Here is a 26,557-nt window from a genome sequence, read left to right as displayed (position 1 = left end):
GTTGGTACCAACCAAAAAGTTTTGTCAAAAGGAATATGAAAACAATATCACCCAATATTTAAATGTCATGGATACTGTTGGTATGTTGGACAGAGAAGTCGCCATGACATAAACAACTTAATTGGTGTGGTCCTACTATTCTTGAAGTGAATTATAACTCAAATAAGTGATATATAGATATGTATATGTTTATTTTTCCTCAGTCATATCGTGTGTATATTTTATGTATATATTTTATATGATGTTTTCTATTTTCTCATTTATCTGTCTGTGAATGTTTTATACAGGACCACAATGTAAACTAGTCATTGTGCTATCTTGTCTAGATAAATAATTTATATTAAACTTATCCCCTATATTTTCCAATCTATGATGGTGAAAATAACGAGCAGTAATCAATCTCATAACTCCTGTAAGGAATACAAAATATAAAATTTGGCTAACCCAGAGCCATGGACACACCAGACTAGGAGCATGTGTCCAGGAAGAATAAGCATCCCCTGTCAACCGGTCACACCCGCCATGAGTCATATACGCTGATCAGGCCAACGGAGTAATCCGTTGTCAAAATTTGTGTACCAAGAACGGCCTACCAATTGATATGAAACACCTCAGACAGCATTCAACCCAATGACCCGGTGGTTCTGACAAATTAACAAACGGTGATGAGAAACTTGCTTGAGCTTTAAGTTCAGATGAAGCTAAAATGACAGATTTGTTTGACTAATATCGATACATAAATGTTAGAGTTCCATGGTATTTCAATCAATGGTGTGGACATCGATGAGTGTTTACATGGGTTTGGTTCCACGGGTATACATATAAACCTTGAAAGCAGTGCATATCTCCTTTTTTATTATATATGATATTCAACATCAAATCTACCACAGAATAATCAAAAGTCGTTCCATAGCTCATTATTATGTGATACTCAACATCAAACTCATCACAGTATAATTAAAAGTCGTACTACAGCTAATTATTATGTGATATTCAACATCAAACTCATCACAGGATAATTAAAACTCATACCACAGCTAATTATTATGTGATATTCAACATCAAACTCATCACAGGTAATTAAAAGTCGTACAACAGCTAATTATTATGTGATATTCAACATCAGACTCATCAGAGGATAATAAAAAATAATAAAAAACACAGATCATTATTTTCAAGTATATCAGTATTATCGAAACATGCAATTCATATTTAACAATGTGATGATTGGCGACATTATTAAATACATGTATTAATTTTATCAATAACAGATACATGTACACGAAAATTAAGAAAAAAAAGAATTTCGATGTAGCTCCATGGGCTTTGAAATCAATGCTTATCTAAGCTAAATCTTAATATTCAGCTGGAATACACAACAACACCTGTTTTTCAAACAAATGTTACCCCACAATGTGCCCATACTGATACTGACTTCACATAATATACAACATGTATGTAATATTAACACTATATGACTATTTTGGATCTGCCTTGAATTCAGAATTTTGGGATTTTGAAATTACAATTTTGGGACATTCATCCTGTTAATCCTAAAAATGGATTTACTTTTATACAGTAAAAGTATCAGGGAACCATAAATAAAATAATCACTATCATGATTATCGCCCCCATTCTGGAACAAAAACTCCTAACTCCTAACTCCGGAGTAATAAAATTAACAATTTTGGCAAAATGTTACATGATATAAAACGTATACGGTACCAATTTTGATGCACCAGATGCGCATTTCGACAAATAATGTCTCTTCTAAATATCAATCTACTTTCACTTTAGTATCAACAACATCAAAAAGACTTTATGTAGATATAATTTAGATATTTTACACATAAACACTATACACCAAGTTTGACGCCACCTGGCGTCCGAGCCTTTACCTCAGGGATCGTGAAATTTGCCAGTTTGGTTAAGGTCATCCTACAGTATATGACTATGTGTTTAGTTTCTCTCACACATGAGTAGATGTAAAGAGGAATATTTCTTAAAAATCGAAAATGTTTTGGCAATTTTTGTTCCGAACCTAAGGCTCAAAGAAAGCAGGATTCCTGAAATATACAATTTATGTTCCCCATATCCCGAAAATGCTTCATGCCAAATTTTACAAGAATTTGAAGGATAGATATGAAGAAATTTGAAATATTGCTATTGCATGAATAACGCATGCTTGCCAATTGTTATAGGGATGGTTAAATCAATGCTTTGCACTATAATTCTATCAATAATTTACACTGTAATTCTATCAATGATTTACACTACAATTCTATCAATAATTTACACTATAATTCTATCAATGATTTACCCCATAATTCTATCAATAATTTACACTGCAATGATTTACTCTACAATTATATCAATGATTTACACTACACTTCTATCAATGATTTACACTACAATTCTATCAATAATTTACACTACAATTTTATCAATGATTTACACTACAATAGTTTACACTACAATTTCATCAATACTGTACACTGCAATTATATCAATAATCTACACAACACATACATGTATAGCGATGTCTGGGATAATTCATTGAGAAGTGTTATGTACAAAGATAAATCTAGTAAATTATCAGGTTGTATAGTCAGTAAATCTACTGACAAAGTACCAGTATATCATTAATCCGTATATATTATATTATATACACCTATCAAACACTATACAGATTGTCTTCTGACATGTTTCTTTATCAAGCACTTTCTTGTACTTCCTGTCAAACAAATCTTCACTATCATTGTACTCACACATCACTCGCCTCATTCTTTCTAGAGCAGACACACCTTCCCTGTTTGACACAGAGTCATACTCTCTATATATCATCAGAACACTGACATATGTCCATCCTACATCTATACTTCATCATGTCTAACAGAAAATCATACTTTCTATACCTCACCAGACCATTGACATCTGCCCCAGCCTTCAGTAAAATCATCACTTTCTCTAGTCTATCACTAACATCCCACATTGAATACAATAAAGGTTTTGGATAAGACGTAGTAATCTGTTTCCGTTGTGTTGTCATGTTTTTTTTATCTCACACATCACTTTCTTGTACTCAGTAACAACATCTCTCTACAATTCTATCAGGGACTATACAGAGTGTTTTCTGACAGACATGTTTCTTTCTTTATCTCTTGTACTCAGTAACAACTTCGCTCTACAATTCTATCAGGGACTATACAGAGTGTCTTCTGACATGTTTCTTTATCTCTTGTACTCAGTAACAATTTCTTTCTACAGTTCTATCAGGAACTATACAGAATGTCTTCTAACATATTTCTTTATCTCACACATCACTCTCCTGTACTAAGTAACAACATCTCTCTACAAATCTATCAGGTCTATACAAAGTGTCTTCTGACATGTTTCGTTATCTCACACATCACTTTCTTGTTCTCATTAACAACATATCTCTACAATTCTATCAGGGACTATACAGAGTGTCTTCTGAAATGTGCTTTAATGCTTGTATTCAGTAATAACATCTCTCTACAATTCTATCAGGGACTATACAGAATGTCTTCTGACATGTTTCTTTATCTCACACATGACTCTCTTGTACTCTGTCGCTCTTTCTAAGTTCCAACAAAATTTATCATCACTGTGAATGCACACCAATTGTCTCGTCCTCTCTAGAGCAGACATAACTTTCGGGTCTATCGCAACATGTACCACATCATTTCTATTCACAAATGTATACTCTCTATATTTCACCAGGACATTGACATCTGCCCCTGCCTCCAGCAGAATCCTCACTTTCTTTATTCTATCACTAACATACAATTCATTTATCAGTGAATGCAACAGAGGTTTCGGATAAGACTTAGCAGACTCATAGATCTGTTGATTAACATCAAGACCCATAAACACCAGATGACTTAGTAAATCACAGTTTCCTTCCCTCATTATATTCAACAATTCTCTCTTTCTATCAATACGCCACATCGATTTGTCTGTCATCACCACATCGTCCTTACTGTCTGTTTTAACTCCAGCATGTCTGATGTCCACCAGAGAGTTAAATAGGTGTACATTCCCACTAAATTGGCCAGAAATGATTTTGTTTTGTTCCTGTATACAATATTTCATAACGTCTACTCTGTGCAGTATTAATGCTCTATATATTGGTGACATACAGATATCTACCTGAGTAACCAAGTCAGCTCCATGTTCCACTAAATATCTTATCATTGCTAAAGAGTAAGTTCTTAAAGCAGTTTCCAGTGGTGTATTCCCCCATCTATCCCGTAGATTGACATCAGCACCTGCGTTCACTAGCTGTTCCAATATACTAATGTTTCCTCTCTTACATGTAGTTATCAGTGGTGTAATCCCATTTTTGCTTTGTAAATTGACTTCAGCCCCTGCCTGTACCAGCTCGACCACTATATCCTTATTTCCTAACTCATCAGATACTTGTTCTTCTACATCAGATACTTGTTCTTCTACATCCAAAACTTGTTCTTTTACATCAGTGACTTGTTCTTGTACATCAAAAACTTGTTCTTCTACATCAGTGGCTTGTTCTTGTACATCAGAGACTTGTTCTTGTACATCAGAGACTTGTTCTTGTACATCAGATACTTTTTCTTGTACATCAGTAACTTCTTCTTGTATATCAGTAACTTGTTCTTGTACATCAGTGGCTTGTTCTTGTACATCAGTAACTTGTTCTTGTACATCAGATACTTGTTCTTTTACATCAGTGACTTGTTCTTGTACATCAGTTACTTGTTTTTGTACATCTGTAACTTGTTCTTGTACATCAGATACTTGTTCTTGTACATCAGTGGTTTGTTCTTGTACATCAGAGACTTGTTCTTGTACATTAGATACTTGTTCTTGTACATCAGTGACTTGTTCTTCTACATCAGTAAATTGTTCTTGTACATCAGTAACTTGTTCTTGTACATCAGAGACTTGTTCTTGTACATCAGAGACTTGTTCTTGTACATCAGTAACTTGTTCTTGTACATCAGTAACTTGTTCTTCTACATCAGTGGCTTGTTCTTGTACATCAGAGACTTGTTCTTGTACATCAGTGACTTGTTCTTGTACATCAGAGACTTGTTCTTGTACATGAGTGACTTGTTCTTGTACACCAGATGCTTGTTCTTGTACATCAGTAACTTGTTCTTGTACATCAGTAACTTGTTCTTGTACATCAGAGACTTGTTCTTGTACACCATAGATTTGTTCTTCTACAGCAGATACTTGTTCTTGTACATCGGTAACTTGTTCTTGTACATCAGATACTTGTTCTTGTACATCAGTGACCTGTTCTTGTACATCAGTAACTTGTTCTTGTACATCAGTAACTTGCTCTTGTACATCTGTGACTTGTTCTTGTACATCAGTGACTTGTTCTGGTACATCAGTGACTTGTTCTTCTACATCAGTAACTTGCTCTTGTACATCAGAGACTTGTTCTTTTACATCAGTAACTTGTTCTTGTACACCAGCGACTTGTTCTTTTACATCAGTAACTTGTTCTTGTACACCAGATACTTGTAGATCAGTAACTTTTTCTTTTACATCAGTGACTTCTTCTTCTACATCAGAAACTTGTTCTTGTACATCAGTAACTTGTTCTTGTACATCAGTAACTTGTTCTTGTACATGAGATACTTGTTCTTGTACATCAGTGACTTGTTTTTGTACATCAGTAACTTGTTCTTGTACATCAGATACTTGTTCTTCTACATCAGTGACTTGTTCTTGTAAATCAGATACTTGTTCTTCTACATCAGTGACTTGTTCTTGTACATCAGTAACTTGTTCTTGTACATCAGTAACTTCTTCTTGTACATCAGAAACTTGTTCTTGTAGATCAGTAACTTGTTCTTGTACATCAGTAACTTGTTCTTGTACATGAGATACTTGTTCTTGTACATCAGTGACTTGTTTTTGTACATCAGTAACTTGTTCTTGTACATCAGATACTTGTTCTTCTACATCAGTGACTTGTTCTTGTAAATCAGATACTTGTTCTTCTACATCAGTGACTTGTTCTTGTACATCAATAACTTGTTCTTGTACATCAGTAACTTCTTCTTGTACATCAGAAACTTGTTCTTGTAGATCAGTAACTTGTTCTTGTACATCAGTGAATTGTTCTTGTACATCAGTGACTTGTTCTTGTACATCAGAGACTTGTTCTTGTACACCAGATAATTGTTCTTGTACACCAGTGACTTGTTCTTGTACATCAGTGATTTGTTCTTGTACATCAGAGACTTGTTCTTGTACATGAGTGACTTGTTCTTGTACATCAGAGACTTGTTCTTGTACATCAGTGACTTGTTCTGGTACATCAGTGACTTGTTCTTCTACATCAGTAACTTGTTCTTGTACATCAGAGACTTGTTCTTTTACATCAGTAACTTGTTCTTGTACACCAGAGACTTGTTCTTTTACATCAGTAACTTGTTCTTGTACACCAGATACTTGTAGATCAGTAACTTCTTCTTTTACATCAGTGACTTCTTCTTCTACATCAGAAACTTGTTCTTCTACACCAGAGATTTGTTCTTGTACATCAGATACTTGTTCTTGTACATCAGTAACTTGTTCTTGAACATCAGTAACTTGTTCTTCTACATCAAGTACTTGTTCTTGTACATCAGTGACTTGTTCTTGTACATCAGATACTTGTTCTTGTACATCAGTAACTTGTTCTTCTACATCAGTAACTTGTTCTTGTACATCGGTGGCTTGTTCTTGTACATCAGTGACTTGTTTTTGTACATCGGTGACTTGTTCTTGTACATCAGTGACTTGTTCTTGTACATCAGTGACTTGTTCTTCTACATCAGTAACTTGTTCTTGTACATCAGAGACTTGTTCTTGTACATCAGAGACTTGTTCCTGTACATCAGTGATTTGTTCTTGTACATCAGTGACTTGTTCTTGTACATCAGTAACTTGTTCTTGTACATCAGAGACTTGTTCTTGTACATCAGAGACTTGTTCTTGTACATCAGTAACTTGTTCTTCTACATTAGTGGCTTGTTCTTGTAGATCAGAGACTTGTTCTTGTACATCAGATACTTGTTCTTGTACATCAGATACTTGTTCTTCTACATCAGTGACTTGTTCTTGTACATCAGTGATTTGTTCTGGTACATCAGAGACTTGTTCTTGTACGTCAGTGAGTTGTTCTTGTGATTCAATGACTTGTTCTTGTACATCAGTGACTTGTTCTTGTACATCAGTTACTTGTTCTTCTACATCAGTAACTTGTTCTTGTACATCAGTGACTTGTTCTTGTACATCAGAGACTTGTTCTTGTACATCAGAGACTTGTTCTTGTACATCAGTGACTTGTTCTTGTACACCAGATGCTTGTTCTTGTACATCAGTAACTTGTTCTTGTACATCAGTAACTTGTTCTTGTACATCAGTGACTTGTTCTTGTACACCATAGATTTGTTCTTCTACACCAGATACTTGTTCTTGTACATCGGTAACTTGTTCTTGTACATCAGTAACTTGCTCTTGTACATCTGTGACTTGTTCTTGTACATGAGTGACTTGTTCTTGTACATCAGATACTTGTTCTTGTACATCAGTAACTTGTTCTTGTACATCAGTAACTTGCTCTTGTACATCTGTGACTTGTTCTTGTACATCAGTGACTTGTTCTGGTACATCAGTGACTTGTTCTTCTACATCAGTAACTTGTTCTTGTACATCAGAGAATTGTTCTTTTACATCAGTAACTTGTTTTTGTACACCAGAGACTTGTTCTTTTACATCAGTAACTTGTTCTTGTACACCAGATACTTGTTCTTGTAGATCAGTAACTTCTTCTTTTACATCAGTGTCTTCTTCTTCTACAGGAGAGACTTGTTCTTCTACACCAGAGATTTGTTCTTGTACACCAGGTACTTGTTCTTGTACATCAGTAACTTGTTCTTGAACATCAGTAACTTGTTCTTCTACATCAGGTACTTGTTCTTGTACATCGGTGACCTGTTCTTGTTCATCAGATACTTGTTCTTGTACATCAGTAACTTGTTCTTCTACATCAGTAACTTGTTTTTGTACATCGGTAACTTGTTCTTGTAGATCAGTAACTTGTTCTTGTACATCAGATACTTCTTCTTGTACATCAGATACTTGTTCTTGTACATCAGTAACTTGTTCTTGTACATCGGTGGCTTGTTCTTGTACATCAGTGACTTGTTCTTGTACATCGGTGACTTGTTCTTGTACATCAGTGACTTGTTCTTGTACATCAGTGACTTGTTCTTGTACATCAGAGACTTGTTCTTTTACATCAGTGACTTGTTCTTGTACATCAGAGAGTTGTTCTTGTACATCAGAGAGTTGTTCTTGTACATCAGAGACTTGTTCTTGTACATCAGAATCTTGTTCTTTTACATCAGTGACTTGTTCTTGTACATCAGTGACTTGTTCTTGTACATCAGACCTTAACTCAAGTATTTCTTCTTCTACTTTTAAGACCCGTTCTTGCACGACAATAGTTGTTTCTTTGGAAAGGCAAATCAGATGACCAGCTTGAATGTTTTCTGGGGTTCTTTTTAGGTTAGTGTCATCTATCAAAATTACAAACCAAGTACAAAGATGCAATGCCACTTGATCAATTTTCGTAAGGATCGATAGCAATATCGGCCTGAATATTTTCCAAATTTGTTTTCTCTCTGTGCTTTCTTAAAGAGTTTACTTGATGTTGTACTTTTTATCCAAATATCAAATTTCTTATTAGTATGTAAGCCTATGTAAATGTGATTCATGAGTAAGTAAATACTCATATCGGGTACTTTTAAGTAAACAAAGGTTCAAGAAATATATTTTGTATGCAGAAGCTCTTGACAATTCATATATCAAAATAGAATGAAATGGCAAAGAAAGCAACAGTGATCAATCATATAATTTCCACAGGAATACAACATAGAGAGGTGGGTAAACTTGGACACTGGATATATAGAGAATGAGAGCATGTGTCTAGAAGGAGTATGCATTCCTTGTCGATCGGTCACAGCGTGAGTCCTATACATTGTTTAAGTAAACGAAGTAATCCATAATCAAAATCAGAGTGTAAAGACCGGTACCCAAGACAAAATTGGACCAAATGAGAGATAAGCTTGTGGTTAAACCCATTGTAATTGCGAAATACTGAATTGCATCAAATTGAAAACTGATGACACGCAGAATAAGCTCTTGCTTATTGAATCAGTTGAGATATATAAACACTATATGCTGGTGGAAATGGAATATTACTACATAAATATGTGAAGTTTATGATAGAGAAGCTGAAATCATTCCGTTTGCCAAAAAAATTAAATTCTTAGTTTGCTGTGTGACATTAACATGGTGTGGCCTGTCCTAAAGTCGAAATCCAAACATTGCAAATTTCAAACTTTTAGTACACCCTTTCCTGTTTTTCCTAAATATGCACTCAGTTTTTATATTGTATCAACGAACATAACGATGTCTTTTAAATGATGAAGACAAACATCACTATAATGAATTGACCTCATCCTAGAACCACAACCGTTACCCCCTGAGATCATGAAATTTACACTTTTGGTAGAGGATGACCTACTCCTAGATATCTATTTAATTTCAGTTTAGTATAAACCGCATTAAAGAAAATATTATTCAATGTTTAACACATGCAGTTATACACTATATAATTATAAAGTTTTGGCCCCAGGCGGAGGTCAGAACCTCTGCTCCGGGGATCATGAGATTTACAGTTTTTGTAGAGACCGTTCTACTTTGCATCACTATGCAGTTAGTTTTTTCCTACACATGTGTGGTTATAAGGGAAATCTTTAAAACTTCGTTAGTGTTTTTGCAGTACTTGCTCCTCCTCTAAAGCCCCCAGGAATCATGGAATTTTCAAACTAGGCACTCTTTTCAAAAGATGCTTCTCGTTACATTTGAAAAGAATTGGAGAGCTAGTTAAATTTCATTCAACTGTTAACACAATTAATAACTATGTTTTTGTTAATAATCATTGCATAAAAAACTGCAAATGTATTTTGGCCCAACCCTGATATCAAACCCCTTCCGCTGGAAGTATCAAATTTGTAACTTTGGTGAAAGGGTATCTGCTCTTTCTCAATATCCATTTAATTTCAATTTCATATCAAAAACACTAAAGGGAAGGCTTTAAATTATTTTACACATATACACTATATGCCAAGACTGGCACCGCCCTGGTGTCAGAACCTGTAATCTAAGGATTGGAAAATTCACAATTTTGATAGAGATCATCCTGCTTAGCAACACCATACAACTATACATTTAATTTATACAGAGATATGTGGTTGTAGAAATGAAAATTTTAGAAAATTCATAAATCATGTTTTTGTCCCATTTTTAAGATCCCAGGAGTGCAGGAAACTGCAAGTTTACAATTGAGATTACCCTTGTCCCAAGCCTGCTTCATAAATGAAAAGAATTGGAATGGTAGTTATCAAGAAATTCAATTGATAATGCATGGCGGACGACAGACACCAACATTTGACAATCAATCGCAATAGATCACCTGAGTTTATCGTACAGGATGAGGTCAGTTAACAAAGGAGCAACATTCATGCTCATGGGAATTTCCATAGACTGTTGGAATACCTGACCACCAAGACTGCAAAGATATCATTAATGAGGAACACCAGTATATTTTTTTCAGTTTAACTTGTGGTATAAAACGTAAAATTTTGACGTTTGGTTGCTTTACTTTTTTGAATGGAGAGTTACTTCAACTTTTCAAAAGCACAATTTCCTGTCGCATGGTTGGACATATCACGTCTAAATTATAACATACATCAGGGATATGTGGATCCTGTAATCTATTTTTATGATTGATCGTCAGAGAATGTTTGCTCCTTCTAGGCACCTGGTCTCACTTCTGATAGATCTAGGGGTCCATGTTTGCCCAACCCTTAATTCTAAATTATGGGATGTTTCACTCGCATGTTCATTTTTCATAAAACAAACAAATAATTCAAATCTGAAAAGTTTAACAATGCATATATCAGTATCACTGTCGAAAACAACAGTAACACGATATCATGCATAGATCTTTTTTTATCACTGGTTTCATTTTGTTTTCTCTCGAAGTAGGAACACGCTACAAGTGGTCTTTTTCATATATTATTATCATTATGCCAAACTGGAAAAACATGTCACAATCAGTGATATACCAAAAATGTTCGGACAAAACAAGTCTTAAGTTTGATATCATAAGTCAATGCTTACCTTTAGGACGACTATCAGTTTTGTAGGTTTTGCCGTCCAATATATAGAAGTCTACTTTTAAATTGCAAAGTGCTTTTTTATGGTGCTGATCCATTTGGGAAATATTGCTAACGAATGTTTCCTTGATGGCTAAAACAACAAAAAAGCTTGGACTGTGATCAATTCCGCCTAACAGAACATCATCACATTTGCATCCCAGTACAGCAGCAACAGTTTCCCTGATCTTCCGGACATCCTCTTTTGAGTATTTCTCAATGTCCTCATCCACATGGAACTTGACAGGCTTATATCCATTGTCTACAGTGGTATGTGTATTTCTTTTAAATGTTTCAACAGAATATATAATGCAACTATTTAAAAATGAATAAGTTTTTCAAGACGATATGTAATTAAACGCTTGACAGATAAAAGAAATTACCAAAATTATGTTTTGAAAACGAGCCGTTCCTAGCAAAAACGATCTTTCTCTTATCCAACAATGTTTAAAAGGTCACAATGAAAGGTGAAGATAACGAACAGCGATCGATCTGATAACTCCTACAAGCAATGCAAAATTAAGAGTTGGGCAAACACGGACCTCTGAACACACCAGAGGTGTGATCAGGTGCCTAGGGGGAGTAAGCATCCTCTGTTGACCGGCCACAATGCTCGACTCTATTGTTTTGCATAGTGGCAAAATACGTCATCATTACAAATCATAATTTAATCGCCATCTTCGGTTGACTGTAATATCTTCATACATTATCAATATTTCTGATATTTCCAATTGTTGCTATCTGTCGTTTAAATTTTAGCACTAAAAGGACCTATTTTGCACGGAACAGCTCTAATGATACCTGGACGTTTTTTATAGAAACATAACGCCTCATTTTTTGTAGCATATTCAATGCATTTCTCATTCAATTCTTCACATCCAGTCGGTATGAAAACAGACTGCATAAAAATCACGTCTGTCCTTGTGAAGAGTTTTTCCTTTTGAAGAAGCATGAACAGATCCCTGGCAGATTTCACCTTCTCTATTGATTCTGCATTAACTGCCTCCAACCCTGATAGAGAGGATACATGTTGAAAAGTATTTAGAATTAAACTAGTATGGTAGATTGAAGTACCACAGACACAACCACATGCTAAATATGCTAATACAATATCAGAGATACAGCACGCATATTTTTTTGTTATATAAACAAGGCTTGTGTCATGTTTTTGTTTACATTAGAATGTTCGATAGAAAATAGCGTGTTTAAAAGAAAATGAGATTTGTCAAACACTAGAAACTATTTAATTGCTTTAAGAGTACACTTATAGATTTAAAAAAAAATATGCTGTAAACGACACTTTTACTAGTTTATTTAACCTATGTAAACAAAAACATGGTACAATTCTGGTTTACATAACAAGAAAATGTGACCCCTGTATCCCCCATGTACCTTGACTACTGACATTCAATTTTTTTTTTGATCATCAGTATAACCTTAGTTAAGCATTCTAAACATTAAAAATAAAACAAATATAATCTTGAAATTTTCAGCTCAAACGTGTCCCTTTAAAATTAAAAGTTATGCACAAAAATACTGGCATTTTCGCCAAATCCTTCATACCTGTAAGTTTAAATAATCGTAAATTAAGACCGGCGAACATGACAAGTAATCAAATATAACAGGATTCGTGACGTCACTGGATGTCTTAAGCTTATCGCCACATATCAGTGGATACATTTTTCAGCACGAACTGGGGATGTTTTTAAACGAAAACGCATGTGCTGAAATTTAATTCAGTGTTTTTCCCTTTCATCTGTTTAGTATATAACTATTATACACATATAATTGAAAGCAGTCTTATTCATAACTATGAGATCGCTATTAGTTCTTGCAAATATTTTTTTAGCGATAGCAATATAGTATGCGTAAATATGCATGAATAATGGGGACAGCTTTTTTCGTAAATTGAGTTCCATTATACACATTCAGCGTTTTCTTGAAATGTTAACCGTAAAAAAATGCTTTAATGAATATACGGGTCACAGTTATGGTTGAATAGAATATTGCATGAATATATACTACTCAAAAGTTGATAAGGATCACTAGGTTATATGTGTGTAATTTACCACAAACATAACAAAATACTTAAATTTTACCCAGAAACGTGTTTACTCAGGTTATGAATGAAAATTCATGAACGGCATGAACTTTTATCAATACGGAATGCTTGAAATCTGATAACAACATCAAAAGGCATTTCATCACAAAGAGTTAACAGCAAACCAGAGAAAGAATTACACAGTTTTGGGGATAGTCCATCATTACACTTAGTCGATGAAGAGTCGATACCGGGTATGGCCTCCCATTGCATCAATGACGGCTTGACAACGTCGAGCCATGCTGTCAATAAGCACCCGGATGTTTCCAATGGGAAGGTTGTTCCATTCTTCCACGAGGGCATTTCCGAGCTCTGCCAAAGTCATGGGTTGTGCTCTACGGCGTGAAAGGGCAACCTGCAGCATGTTCCATACATGCTCAATCGGGTTCAAGTCCGGCGAGCGCTCTGGCCAGTCCACACGGACAATTGTCTCCTGTTGAAGGTACTGCTCCACCACTCTGGCGCGATGAGGACGGGCGTTATCATCCATCAGGATGAACTCAGGGCCAACAGCACCAGCGTAGGATCTGACGTAAACATCGAGGATCTCATCCCGGTACCGCACTCCCATCATTGTTCCTCTCTCCAGGACATGAATATCTTCTCTTCCATCCCTGCTGATTCCACCCCAGACCATGATGGAACCACCACCATAACGGTCATGTTCACTGATGTTGGCATCATGGAAACGTTCACGTTGTTGTCGCCACACTCGGTGCCTCCTGTCTGTAAAGTCCAAACAATACCTGGACTCATCGGTGAACAGACCTTGAACCCAATCGTTCTGTGTCCAAGTGACATGATCTTCAGCCCAATCCAATCACTTTTCTTTAGTTGAGACCTCCATTGTGAAGCCGATTCCGTATCGTCTGAGTGGACACGTTCACCCCCGAGGAATTCAGGAGGTCGTTACGTAGGCTGGTTGTTGTTCAGAAGGGATGGCGCCGTGCCTGAAGAGCCACAAAATTGTCTTGGCGTTGGGATGTCGACCTCTGACGACACCCCCCCCCCCCCCCTCATGATGTCGGTGTGCTGCTGTACCAAAAGTTTGCTGTCGTTTCCAGGCACTGTTTATAACGCTTTGGCTGACGTTTAGTGTATTTGCAACATCACGTTGTGAATAGCCAGCGTCAAGCATTCCATTTTATCTGCGCAGTTGTTCTGTCGTCAAGCGACGCCTTACACGTTGAGGGGGCATTGTGTTGATAAACGTAGCATAAACACTCAAGTGAGTTTGAAATTTTAGAATGAATCAGACACCGATGCCTGAGTGAAAATCTTGCAATGATAACAAAAGCATAAACTGTGATGAGAAACGCATTCCCCATGACATGAAACGCACGTGCAAGTTTGTTGAAGACGTTTTGGATTTCACTTGGACACAATATTGCCAGTTATGCAGTTATTATTTTTTAAACAGAAAAAATATCTATGATCCTTATTAAATTTTGAGTAGTATATTTTTGGGCCTATTACCCGCTCATTGTTCTGTGATCAGCTAGATAGATAATAATATTTATGTTCCTGTTCATCCATTCATTCAATACTTTATTCCTCCTTGCAGAGAGTACATCAGGTATGCATATACTACAGTAATGATGAACCATATAACATTTATAAAGATGTGAGAACAAAGAAGAGGGGAGAGAACATTGCATACGTGCATGCAAGTGAATAAAAAAGGAACTATGATGTACAAGGAATTCAGTATAGTATTAACTTTCACATTAGATTGAGTATGTGAAATTTATTTTTACTTCCTTTTACTCTGAAAGTGGACAAATTGGGGCTTTACCTAACATATATAAGTGAATTGGAAATCAACTTAGAAATGGAAATTTCAGTTTTATGTTTTCTAGGAAGTGTGTACTGAAAATGTCCCCACCCCTGCTTTTAGATAAGCTTAAATCTGTTCAACACATGCTGTGTTAGCATCGTCACATTGTATTGTGACGTCAAATGTTTTGACTGTAACAGATGAACACTGTGACTGCTGTATATTTTATTTCTTGTCACTTAATGCTCGCCGGTCTTATATTTTTGGAATGACCTTGAAATAGTGAAAATCTGATTCGCTTAAATTTAGTATGCTCGTTTAGTGTCCGATTCACGAAAAAAAAAAAAAACAACCGATGTACAGTATTCAAGACAAAGATTATTTTTCTAAAGGTCCACGACACAAATAAATCAAATAAAAATTTCTTGAGAATAAGCACATCTTCACAGAGTGTCCTTATCAAATGCAAAGTTATATTGGATTCAGATCAATTATTTCATAGGAGTACCATCAAGTGCAAATTAGCTAGATTTGTAAATGAAACGGGAGCAACATTTCCAGAAATAGATGCACCGGGATGTGAATATGCATATCGATATAGTGTGTTCTTATTTGCTACAATATCTCATTAAAGCCTGTTCAGCGGTTTTATAGGAGTTGCGCTGATAGGAACAGGACTGACAAAAAGCAAATTTCTAAATTCAAAAGGGGCATACTGAAACAGAAATTCCACAATATATTAACATCTACAAAGTATGTTCTTATTGATTGCAGAGTTTCATGAAATTATTTTGGGCAGATTCAGTTGAGCTGCGCTGATGAACACAAGACTAACTGACGGACTGACAGCTGACAGATATACGGATCAAAACAATATAACGAACATTCACCTGTGTCTACGAATTGAATTGTATACCTAAAACTGTGAAATGAAAGGTGAAGATAACGAACACTGATCAATCTCATAACTCCTACAAGCAATACAAAATAGATAGCTGTGCAAATATGAACCCCTGGACACACCAGAGGTGGGGTTAGGTGCTTAGGAGGAGTAAGCATCCCTTGTCGACTGAATATAATTTTAGTTTTTAATTTTGTCGTTTTTTGTAACTATCATATGAAGCATTTACTTTTTCTTAAGCTAACATGAAACACGAAACACGATAAAAAGAACCCTATTTTAGGAACACAAATTATATTTTTATTTAACCACACTGTAAATGCCGAACGCATTTAATTTTACTGTGTCATAACGGTTTACAATACCGTATAAATCATTCATGTTACTATCTGCAACAGTTATCAAAGTGATGAAGAATTGCTTGATAGAGCAAGGAAAAACTATACAAAGGTTTCCAACTATCTTAACTTTTGCAACAGTGATTTGTTTGAAATACAAAAAGCAGTCGCATGATCATTCGCATGATGATTCTTTATTAGTTTGGGTCACGAGAACTAAACTGTTCAAACAATGTTTTGAGGTGTCCCTGTAGTAAGTTTGAAAAGGTGAATATAGCAATGATCAATCTCATAACTCTTATTGAACACTAAACTAAAGGTTGGGCAAACGAGGACCCCTGGGTATTCCAGAGGTGGTTAGGGGGAGTAGGCTGTCATACCCGCCTTGAGACATATCTCGATTAGGTAAAAACGATTAGGTAAAAGGAGTACTCCGCAATGAAAATCAGTGTGTAAAGAATGGGCTAATAATTGTGTTGAAACACGTCTGACAACACCTGATCCAATGAGAGGTTTTATTGAAAAATGATATCGTTATAAAGTCCATAAAGTGTAATGCTGATATCAAGCGTGTATGCAAGCGACTCTAGCATACTACTTTAACTAAACTGTTAATAGATGGTCTAATTAAATGATAAATTGACCGGTTCTCTACTTGACCTATATGTTTATAATCCCTACGCTTCGTTACCACAAGAGGTTCAACGTCGTCGTGAATATAATCATTGTTTATTTCTTACCAATGATAAAATGTTTCAGTCTCTTAAGTTTATGTTTTGGGAAATTTTTTGCCAGATCGTCACTGAGTTTGGCAAACGGAACGGTAGAACCTCCTTTGCTGTAAAACTTCTTCAAAGGACCTGAAAAAGTCTAAATATTAAAATTCAAAATCATGTTTTTCAATGTTCACTTCTCTTAGGGACCCATTTCATTCTTTAGAAAAGTCCCATTGATATTGTTCTAATAATAATAATAATAAGACCTTTATTTAACCAGGATTACATATTTAGCGATAACGCTAGTTTTCAATATGGTCCTGCATATAACATACATACAGACAGATATTAGTAAAATAAACACAGATTAAAAGAAGTAGAATACATATAAACTTAAGAAATAATTATGAATGTAAGATAAATAGAATACAAAATGAAGCTTAAAAAGTATGGTGATAATCTCTAAGATAATTTCTCTTAAAACACGCAACACTTATGTTTTGACTCAAGGCATTCCACACTGTGCTCCCTGAAATGCTGAAAGCTCTTCTATAATATTCTGTTTTTGCCCTGGGTATATACAACATATTTGAATAAGAATTTCTAGTTTGCCTCTGACTGACTTCTGATACATATTTAAAAACATTTAAATAATTTGGCATTAAACCATGTAAAACTTTATACACTAAAATGACTTTTCTATAGACAAAGTAATCTGATAGAGGCAACCAGTTAAGTTCTGTAAACATGACATTAGATGGTGTTTCAAAATTTCTGATGTTAAGAATTACCCTTGCAGCTCGTTTTTGCAATATAAAAAGCTTATTCACATTTTCAGCATTTCTTGGATTGCTCCATATAGTACAATAATATGTAAAATGTGGAAAAATCATAGTATTAAAAATCTTCAGCAGCGCATCGTTTGACATAAAATATCTTATTCTTCTTAAAATGCCAATTCTCTTGGAAATCTTGTTCATAAGTGATTCTATATGACTTTTCCAGGACAAAGTTTCATCAATAATAATACCAAGTAATTTTGACTCCTGAACACATTCTATGACATGGTTATTTATCACTAAATTTAATTTCCGATACTTTGATAATTTTTGTGCCGATCCAATAAGCATACATTGAGTTTTAGACAGATTTAAGCTTAATTTATTTTCCTTAATCCACATTATACTGCGCTGAAGATCTTCATACATCTTTGACTCAATATTTTCCACTGACTTATCTGTTACATCTTGTGAAGTATCATCTGCATACATATTTACATGAGAATGTTTCAGTGCTTGTGGATAGTCATTAATATACAGGATAAAAAACAATGGGCCTAAAATAGAGCCTTGCGGAACTCCAATGGTTACATTTCTTTCCTCCGATAAATTGCCTTTCCAAATAACTCTCTGTGTACGATTTGTTAGATATCTAACGTCTTTCTTTTTTGCTTTCATTGTAATGTTTTTTTAGTTGAATAGGAAATGCTAACAAAAATAAATAATTGTATTCCAACTCATTAAAGATGAACTGATAGCAAAACTATATAGATTAACTGAACAATGCCTCCCAAAAACATTTGGCGATGCTATTTGTCAAATTATCAATTTTCATCTCTAGGGGATAATGGTGGATTTTCAAATGTAACACAGTATTGCTATTTTTAAAACTAAGGATTTCAACTTAATGAATCAAATACATGTATACATTGCATACATGTATAACGGAACGATAGAAACCTTTAAAAATAGGATTCTAACCCAAATGCTGACTTTAAACGAGACTATTTAACATCAACGATGCCATATTCACAATTACCTTTCTCTTCCATATTTTGGCAATTCTCACTAATTCCTTGGCTATTTTCGTGTGTTATAAGGCTCTTCATTTCTGTAGCTTGAAATAATTTCTTATGAATTATGACGAAAGAAAAAGAAAAGAAAATAGAGCAAAAGAAGGAAATTCATTCTGAATAATTCAGCAATGTTAAAAGAGTATTGTTATATTATTCATAAATAGCTTGTATCATTTTACATTGCTTCCCTTAGAATGGAACAAGTAAGAAATACATTGAGAGAGGTAATATTTGGTGGCAACTTGACTGAATCTTTGAATGGTGAGTCCTGTACCTTTTACTTTATCTTCATTCTCCCTGGTTCTTTTCCGTGCTGATTTGATCTTACAATAAACTAATGCTGTTAAACACAGAAGAGCTGCGACTGGAATGATTATTGCTAAAACTATAACCCACGGTTCTATGTTCGTATCCATGATGATCGGTTCCATAGTTGTTGCCATATGAACGTCACTGCTATTAGATGAAACTTGTCTGAAAAAGAATTGAAATATACCTAGAAACCTCAACACTTGTTATATTCGCGCAAGTGTTCTTTGCTAGTTATTACTATGCTTTCTTTTGCAGTATTATGTTAACTGAGATTGTAAAAGACTACGAAACGTAAATCTTTTATATCGTATATATATAGCCGACGAAATGATCGGTTATCTCGGTAAACAGATTAACATTGGACGACCACAAAAAATTATCAATATTTAGAAATTAGGAATTTCAAATTAATTTTGGTCCGATGTTTTAAATATCAAATTTTATATTCAACTTGAAGGACTCTGAAGGTGAATATATCTTTCTTTTGGTATATATTTGAATTACACAGTCATAAAATAAAATTCGTTACCTATTATGACCAGGAGGACAAGACGGTAAAGCCAGGTAACACTTGGATTCTCTGTTGATGCGTGAACAAGAAGGAACTAAAATATTCACATTCAGATCATACATCAAGCATTACTTATGTTAATCAAATAAAAAGTAAGCATCGATTTTCAACATTAATGTGCAAACATAATGGAATCGGAATGTACAAATTTATAAAACGATTGTCGGATTGATTGTGTATTGTCTAACGTCCCTCTCGGGAATTATTCACTCATATGGAGACACCGTCATTGTCGGTGTAGGGCTGCAAAAGCTATGCCTATGGTCGGCGCTTGTGGCCATTTAACAGAGAGGGATCTTTATTTTGCCACACCTGCTGTGAGACGCGACCTCAGTTTTTACGGTCTCGAGAACGTACCAATCATGTGATTCTCTATAAATGACTGAAGTTCTTGAAATACATTACAGGATATTAAACTGAATAATGAGAAGTAAACTGCGGGGGTGGAGTGGCATTACACGGTTAACACGTAGTTCAAAATTTCAAACATATATCAGGATATTTTGCAACCATTAAGCAACTATAAAAGCACGGATATTTCTTTCACTTCGTAACAGTACACCCTTCCTCTACAAACTTTAGACAAAATAATTGGAGAATACACTCATCTTGCAAATCTACCAAAATGTATTTTATTAATCTAACTGTAAATGCTTAGACAATGAGTATAATATCAAAATAAACGAACATAATGCACACTTTTTTACGTACAACAAATAATTTTATATCGTTGGTAAATATCGACAAAAGGATTAGTTTGTTCTTCTGAAACTCATTCCTGTATATCACAGGTTCTACGGATATGGATGGTATGAAGAAAACGTCATTGAAAAGCTGAAGATAACGAACAGTGATCAATCCCATAACTCCTATAGGCGATACAGAATATATAGTTGGGCAAACACGGACCCCTGGATACACCAGAGGTGAGATCAGGTGCGTACGAAGTGTAAGCATCTATGTCGACCAGTCACAACCACAGTGAGTCATATATCTTGTTTAGGTAAATAGTATAGTCCGCGGTCAAAATCAATGTTCCAAGAATTGAAATTGAGGTAATTTCATGGGAAGCTTGTAAGGTACATGTACACATATGAATCAACAATTGCGTAATCAGTACTCACATTTGTACATTTTCTCAGAAGTATAATGTGTGTCAGGACAGCCATTCGTAAAAAGGTTACACTTCCGAGCATCCAATGTATCTCCTTCAAGGATCATACAGATACCTTAAAGAGTAAAATCAAAAAGATAATCAATTGAATAATGTACATAATGCAAAATGTGAAGATATCGTCCCCCCCCCCCCATAAGTCCTGTAGAGAATACAAAATTGTGTGTGGAATATTGACCATTGCATATGTCAGAGGTGGGATCAGGTGCTTAGGAGAAGTAAACATCCAACTTCAGCGCTATATCTTGATCGATAAACAGAGCAATCAATCGTCATTGAAGATAACATATAGCACAAAGGACTATGATAAAATTATTCCATTGGAATACGTTCTCAGTACCCCTTGCTTGTAGTAAAAGGCGAATAAATGGAGCGGCCCTTCGGATGAGATGGCCTAAACTGAGGTCCTGTGTCAAAGCTGATGTGGCTTAGGCCAAAATTTTGCAGCACTTCACTGGGAGTGGTGACGTTTCTATATGCGTGCAAAAATCTCGAGTGGTACCTTAAACAATATTTAATCGATCAATTACACGAAAAGCTTTATGATAGTGTACACACCTTTTCCTATCAATCCACTTGTTTTCGGATAACAAAACTCGACAAGTTGTGTAAGATTTGAGAAGGGTACACAGTGATACTCATTCGTAAACTTGTCATAACCAAAGGAACAATTAAGTCTCTCTGAGGCTTCTTCCACTTCAGTTTGATCTTCAGGGCATCTCTCTATGGGGAAAACTTTTAAAGTGGAAACCAATATCTGCGTAAGAAATATAAAAATACAAAAGCAAAACATATTTGGATATATTTCTGGGTTATTTGGCGTCCTAGAATAAAAGGTGAAGATATTGAACAATGATCAATCTCAAAGGTCTTTTTAGAAATTCACAAAGCAAGACAAAGTTATATAAATGCATCACGTGGAGTTACTCAATATTCATATTTTGTAGACTTCTTTTTGAATTTAAGTTAATGATACAGGTGATGAAAACCCTGATAAACGCTACAAAATGAAGGTGAGGTTACACTACAAGTCACATAAGCCACCAAATAATGCAAACCCTGCTTAAAGCGATCCTATAGTCTTATGAATTATGAAACAGTACCAAGAATATGACCACAAAAAAGTCCTTAAGGACATGCGGGACGATGTGGCCAAAAATAACTCGTCAATGGACATTTCTTCTTTTTTTCATGAAGCCCCATTAGGGTGTCCTGTACAATGTGTATAAATTTCATGACCACTTTCTAATTATAAAAGGGAGATAATAAGCTTTGAATTACCCCCCTTTTCGAAAATTGTGAATTTTACAAGATTATTCCGATTTTCAATTCAAAAAAATAATTTGATGGAATTTGTATCTATATCTTTGAAAATAATTTTTAGAATATATGTGAAAGATAAAATATATAATGAGAAAATGCTTAAACATAGCCATATAATGAGAGATTGGGAAAATTTAAGGATTTGGGATGGAAATTGGTACTCAACAACAGGGTAATCCAGATACTAAATGAAGCACTGCTCAAAAACCTGTCAATGATTTTTTTTTTGCAAACACTGCAATTAAAAGCTATTCATATACCCAACGTCCTGTAGAAATATGAAGGGGTGAGGCTAATCTTGATTTTGAGGTAGGCGTCCTTGAAGTTATACATTGATATGTTCACTTGGAGTTAGGCTTGGCGAAATATTTGTTATTAATAACTTTCAAGCTTATATTCTTTTCATGTACAACTACTGTTAAAAGTAATGGGGGATGGTACAGTCTCAATTTATTTGCACTACAAAATTTAAAAAAAGCGCATTTGTCAAAGACGGGGTGGGGGTAGGGGTGGGGAGTTGCAAGGGGGGGGGGGGGCAGCCTACTTCTTCGTACCTGTTTTGAAATACATTGTTAGAAACTATATTTGTTTTGAACCTATTGAAATATTTAGAATTTTTAGAATTTTCATAATTATGGAACAAAAATTGAGTTAATTAATGAAAACAAATTAGAATTTATTTTTTTAAATATACATGTATATATTAAACATGGCTTTGAACAAAACGTCTTGTCTAGCTCTAAACAATACGTCTTCTTCCAAACCACGGGTTAGGTCTAGTTAACGTCAATATGATCTATTACTTTCTTGACTAGATCAGCAGCATTTCCGCGGTCATGGTAGCTAGTGTCGCTTGACTCGATCGTCTGCATGCTATTTTTCAAGGTATTTATGTATCTCACATGTTGTCACTGCACCTTTTTTTTTTCATATGTCTGCTTCTCGCATAAATTCCGACGTGTGTCATATTTTTCAAATTAGTTACCATTTCCGCAGCAGTGTTTCGTAAAGTTAGTAAAAATAATTTGGAATATGAAATAGTTTCAGAGATAAAGCGTACTTATATTTACATGAAAATGCTTGTAAAAATTAAACATTCCTAGTATGGACGTTAACATTTGAACAAAAGTAACGATTGTCGTCATAAAAAGGGAGGGGGGTATTTTTCGCAAACAAGGATCGATTATAAAAGCACCCGAATAGTTCGTACGTTTCCCAAGCAAGATTCGGAGAAATGTGTGTCCAGTTGCACTGAGTCATTGTTTACAGACGGTTGACTTTCTTTTTGTAAATGACTAAAGATGCAAATTGCATGTGCATGTAGGAACGATTTCGATGACTTGTAGGCTATACTATCAAAATTATTGTGGCGCATACTATACATATATATAATATATACATTGTATATATATGAAAAAGAGACTTGTAATCAGTATGAAATAAAATGAAAATTATCATTTGACAAGAAGTCAATCAATAGATTTACACAAAACACTTTACAGCGGTAACAAATTACGACAAAATATGATGACATTTTCCCCACGATACAACGTCGTGGCGTACTTTTTTTATTATGACGTCGTATAGTGTGTGATTTTTCTCGGGAAGCTTAACTACGCTGCGTCCGGTTCTAAATTTATAATACATTCGCAATCATCACGTGATCATCGTCCCGCATATCCTTAAAATGCTCAGTTAGATTATTGGATCACAAAAGTTGACCTCAGTTTCTTTCTTGATATTTAGTCAACACATTCTCTTGCTCAACGAAGAACCTCCTACGCGTTTCTTGAACATTGGAATTAATACCCTCGTGTATTTTCCAAAGCGAGTCATTGGGTTTTAAAGCCAATAGAAAATGTTTAGTACTTAACTCACGATGATACTACTCATTATTGTAAGGTTTTTTTTATCAAACAAAGCGACACGGGTCCATAACGTACCAATTTGCAGGATTTTGATATCGAAAAAAAAGTATACTGATTTTTACGCGAAGATTATCTAAGAAAGTCAAAAAGCTGTATGGTTTTGCTTTCATTATAGAAGTTATTACAAGGATCGGTGTTCCTTATCTTCACCTTTTCTTGATGCGTCATAACGGTGTGTTATTTTTTTTGTCTAAGACGGACACACCCAATACATGAGCTATGTCTACAAAAGTAAATATAACTAACAGTGATCAGTATCATAACTCCTATAAGAGATGCAAGATTAAAACTTTGACAAACACGGACCCCTGGATATATCAGATGTGAAATCAGGTGCGTAGGGGGTGTAGACATCCCCTGTTAACCAACTACTCGCACCGTGAAATAAAACAAAAGCAATCGTACCTAGTTTTCCACCAAAATATTAAAACATACGGGCATACATACAGACGACCATATTGGTCCCTACGCCCCTACCATTCTACAGAAGTGTTTGTACTTTTATGGTGGGCAGCAGTATTTACAGAGAGTTCAACATATTGAATTGAATCTTATCTGTCGGGATATCATTTTTGATATCTGCACAATGTAGGCCTGGGAAGATCATCAACTGGAAACAGCAGGTGGGTGTGGGCAATTTAAGCTGGACCACCATTGGGACGTGTATTCCAAGGGTAATTTTACTATTTACAGTGGTTCTCCTGGGTGGCTGAAAGTTATGAACTACTATATATACCTATATCACAAGGTGTTTGAAATACACATGTCGATGTTTTTTGTTGTTGTTTTTTTTTTTTTGCATCTTCTAGTTCATTTCTTATTCCAAAATTTTCAACAATGCATAATAGTCATCAGTTAGCTTTAGGTAAAGCTCTACAAATATAAATGTTTGAATTTCAAAATGATATTGTACATATCTCTACTTCCCATCCATCCATATCAGATTGATCAGGTGTGTCATTCCTCGCAAATGCACCTTTGAAAACATATACGAAGTTACGTGTAACACCTTATTGACTCTTAATGACAGATCGTACCGTATTGCACAAATTGATTGAGGCTTGGATTCCCTGTTGACGGTAAAACTACTTTCAAATAATCTATACTGCTGCGATTCATTAAGAAAGGTTCTGTACCAGCAGGGAAAATCAAATGAACAAAATCATGAACAGATATGCATGTCTAATTTTGTTTACGAAACAATGCCTAATAACAGGTGACTTTTGTGCATTTCTGGCTGTCGCTGAAACATTTTTGAGAGTCATGTACGTGTATATACTGATTACGATATGGGTAATTCGACTCGTTTCACATCGTCTACTCCTGAACATTTCAAAGTCAAGTTTAAAACGCAACATATTTAAATTCCCAAAAGATCAATAGAACGTCTAAATAAGTCAACCTTTTTATCAACAGTCACCCACATAGAGTGTAATATGCATTATCTCACCAGAAAACAAACTATGCAGGTTACAAATCTGACAACGCCTGGAATTGCGTGACTATAATCACATTATATGAAGAATCATTCTCGTTTCCTTTCCCTTTAAAATATCTGACAACATGTGATACGTCATTCTCTTTTCATGGCCCACTGGTACTTTGATAAGTACATTTTACCTTTAAGGGGTTTATATCTCATTTTACAAGCTGTGTTGTATATTTGCACAGCCTTTCCTACCTTCGATTCCAAGTTATAGTCTTACCACCTGAATGCTCAACATTCTTACTAATATTACGAAGTAGTTCTAAATTTAGAATAAGAAAACAACGGTTTTAAACAATTTACATCATCACTTTAATTACACCAAAAGCATTTCATTATATGACTAAATATTAATTCCAAAACATAAATGTTGTATATAAAAACTTTAACATGATATCTGTAAATCAACCTTTGATAGAGGTATATTTCGAGTAGCGCACACATAGAGGAAGTTTAACATGACGCAGCACACATAACAACACCCCTTCAGTTTCATGGCATGAAGTAAACAAATTAGGAGACCTATTTTTATCTTGATGATATTGATGCGTCTGTTTGTATTTCGCTATAAAATTGATAGGCACAAGTAGAACAAGGTATAGCAAATAGTGAAGATAACGATAGAGATAGGAATGTCAAAGTATTACAAATCTAAACGTGTATCCTGTCGTATAGATCACCATGCATACTGCTGTACATCGAATGTCATTGATCTTAGAATAATACTTCTACAACGTAACAAACTTATATGGGGTAGAATAGAATTCGTTATTTAGCGTTT

The 26,557-nt window shown here is 35.0% G+C and overlaps 1 protein-coding gene across 1 annotated transcript; it reads right to left on the bottom strand.

Moving 5' to 3' along the window:
* Positions 1–840: 840 nt before the first annotated feature.
* On the bottom strand, positions 841–21,936 carry LOC125666224 (GRIP and coiled-coil domain-containing protein 2-like). Its single transcript, XM_056151114.1, has 9 exons — positions 21,598–21,936; positions 20,990–21,094; positions 19,824–19,899; positions 19,257–19,456; positions 18,946–19,023; positions 17,152–17,271; positions 12,096–12,305; positions 11,260–11,556; positions 841–8,588 (listed from the first exon to the last, which is right to left on the bottom strand). Exons 1-9 carry the CDS (start codon positions 21,830–21,832, stop codon positions 3,535–3,537), a joined length of 6,375 nt encoding a protein of 2,124 aa, XP_056007089.1. The 5' UTR covers positions 21,833–21,936; the 3' UTR covers positions 841–3,534.
* Positions 21,937–26,557: the final 4,621 nt, after the last annotated feature.

This window comes from Ostrea edulis, chromosome 10 (genome assembly GCF_947568905.1).
Source record: "Ostrea edulis chromosome 10, xbOstEdul1.1, whole genome shotgun sequence".
Lineage (NCBI taxonomy): Eukaryota > Metazoa > Mollusca > Bivalvia > Ostreida > Ostreidae > Ostrea > Ostrea edulis.
This window is presented reverse-complemented; position numbering and strand designations above follow the sequence as displayed.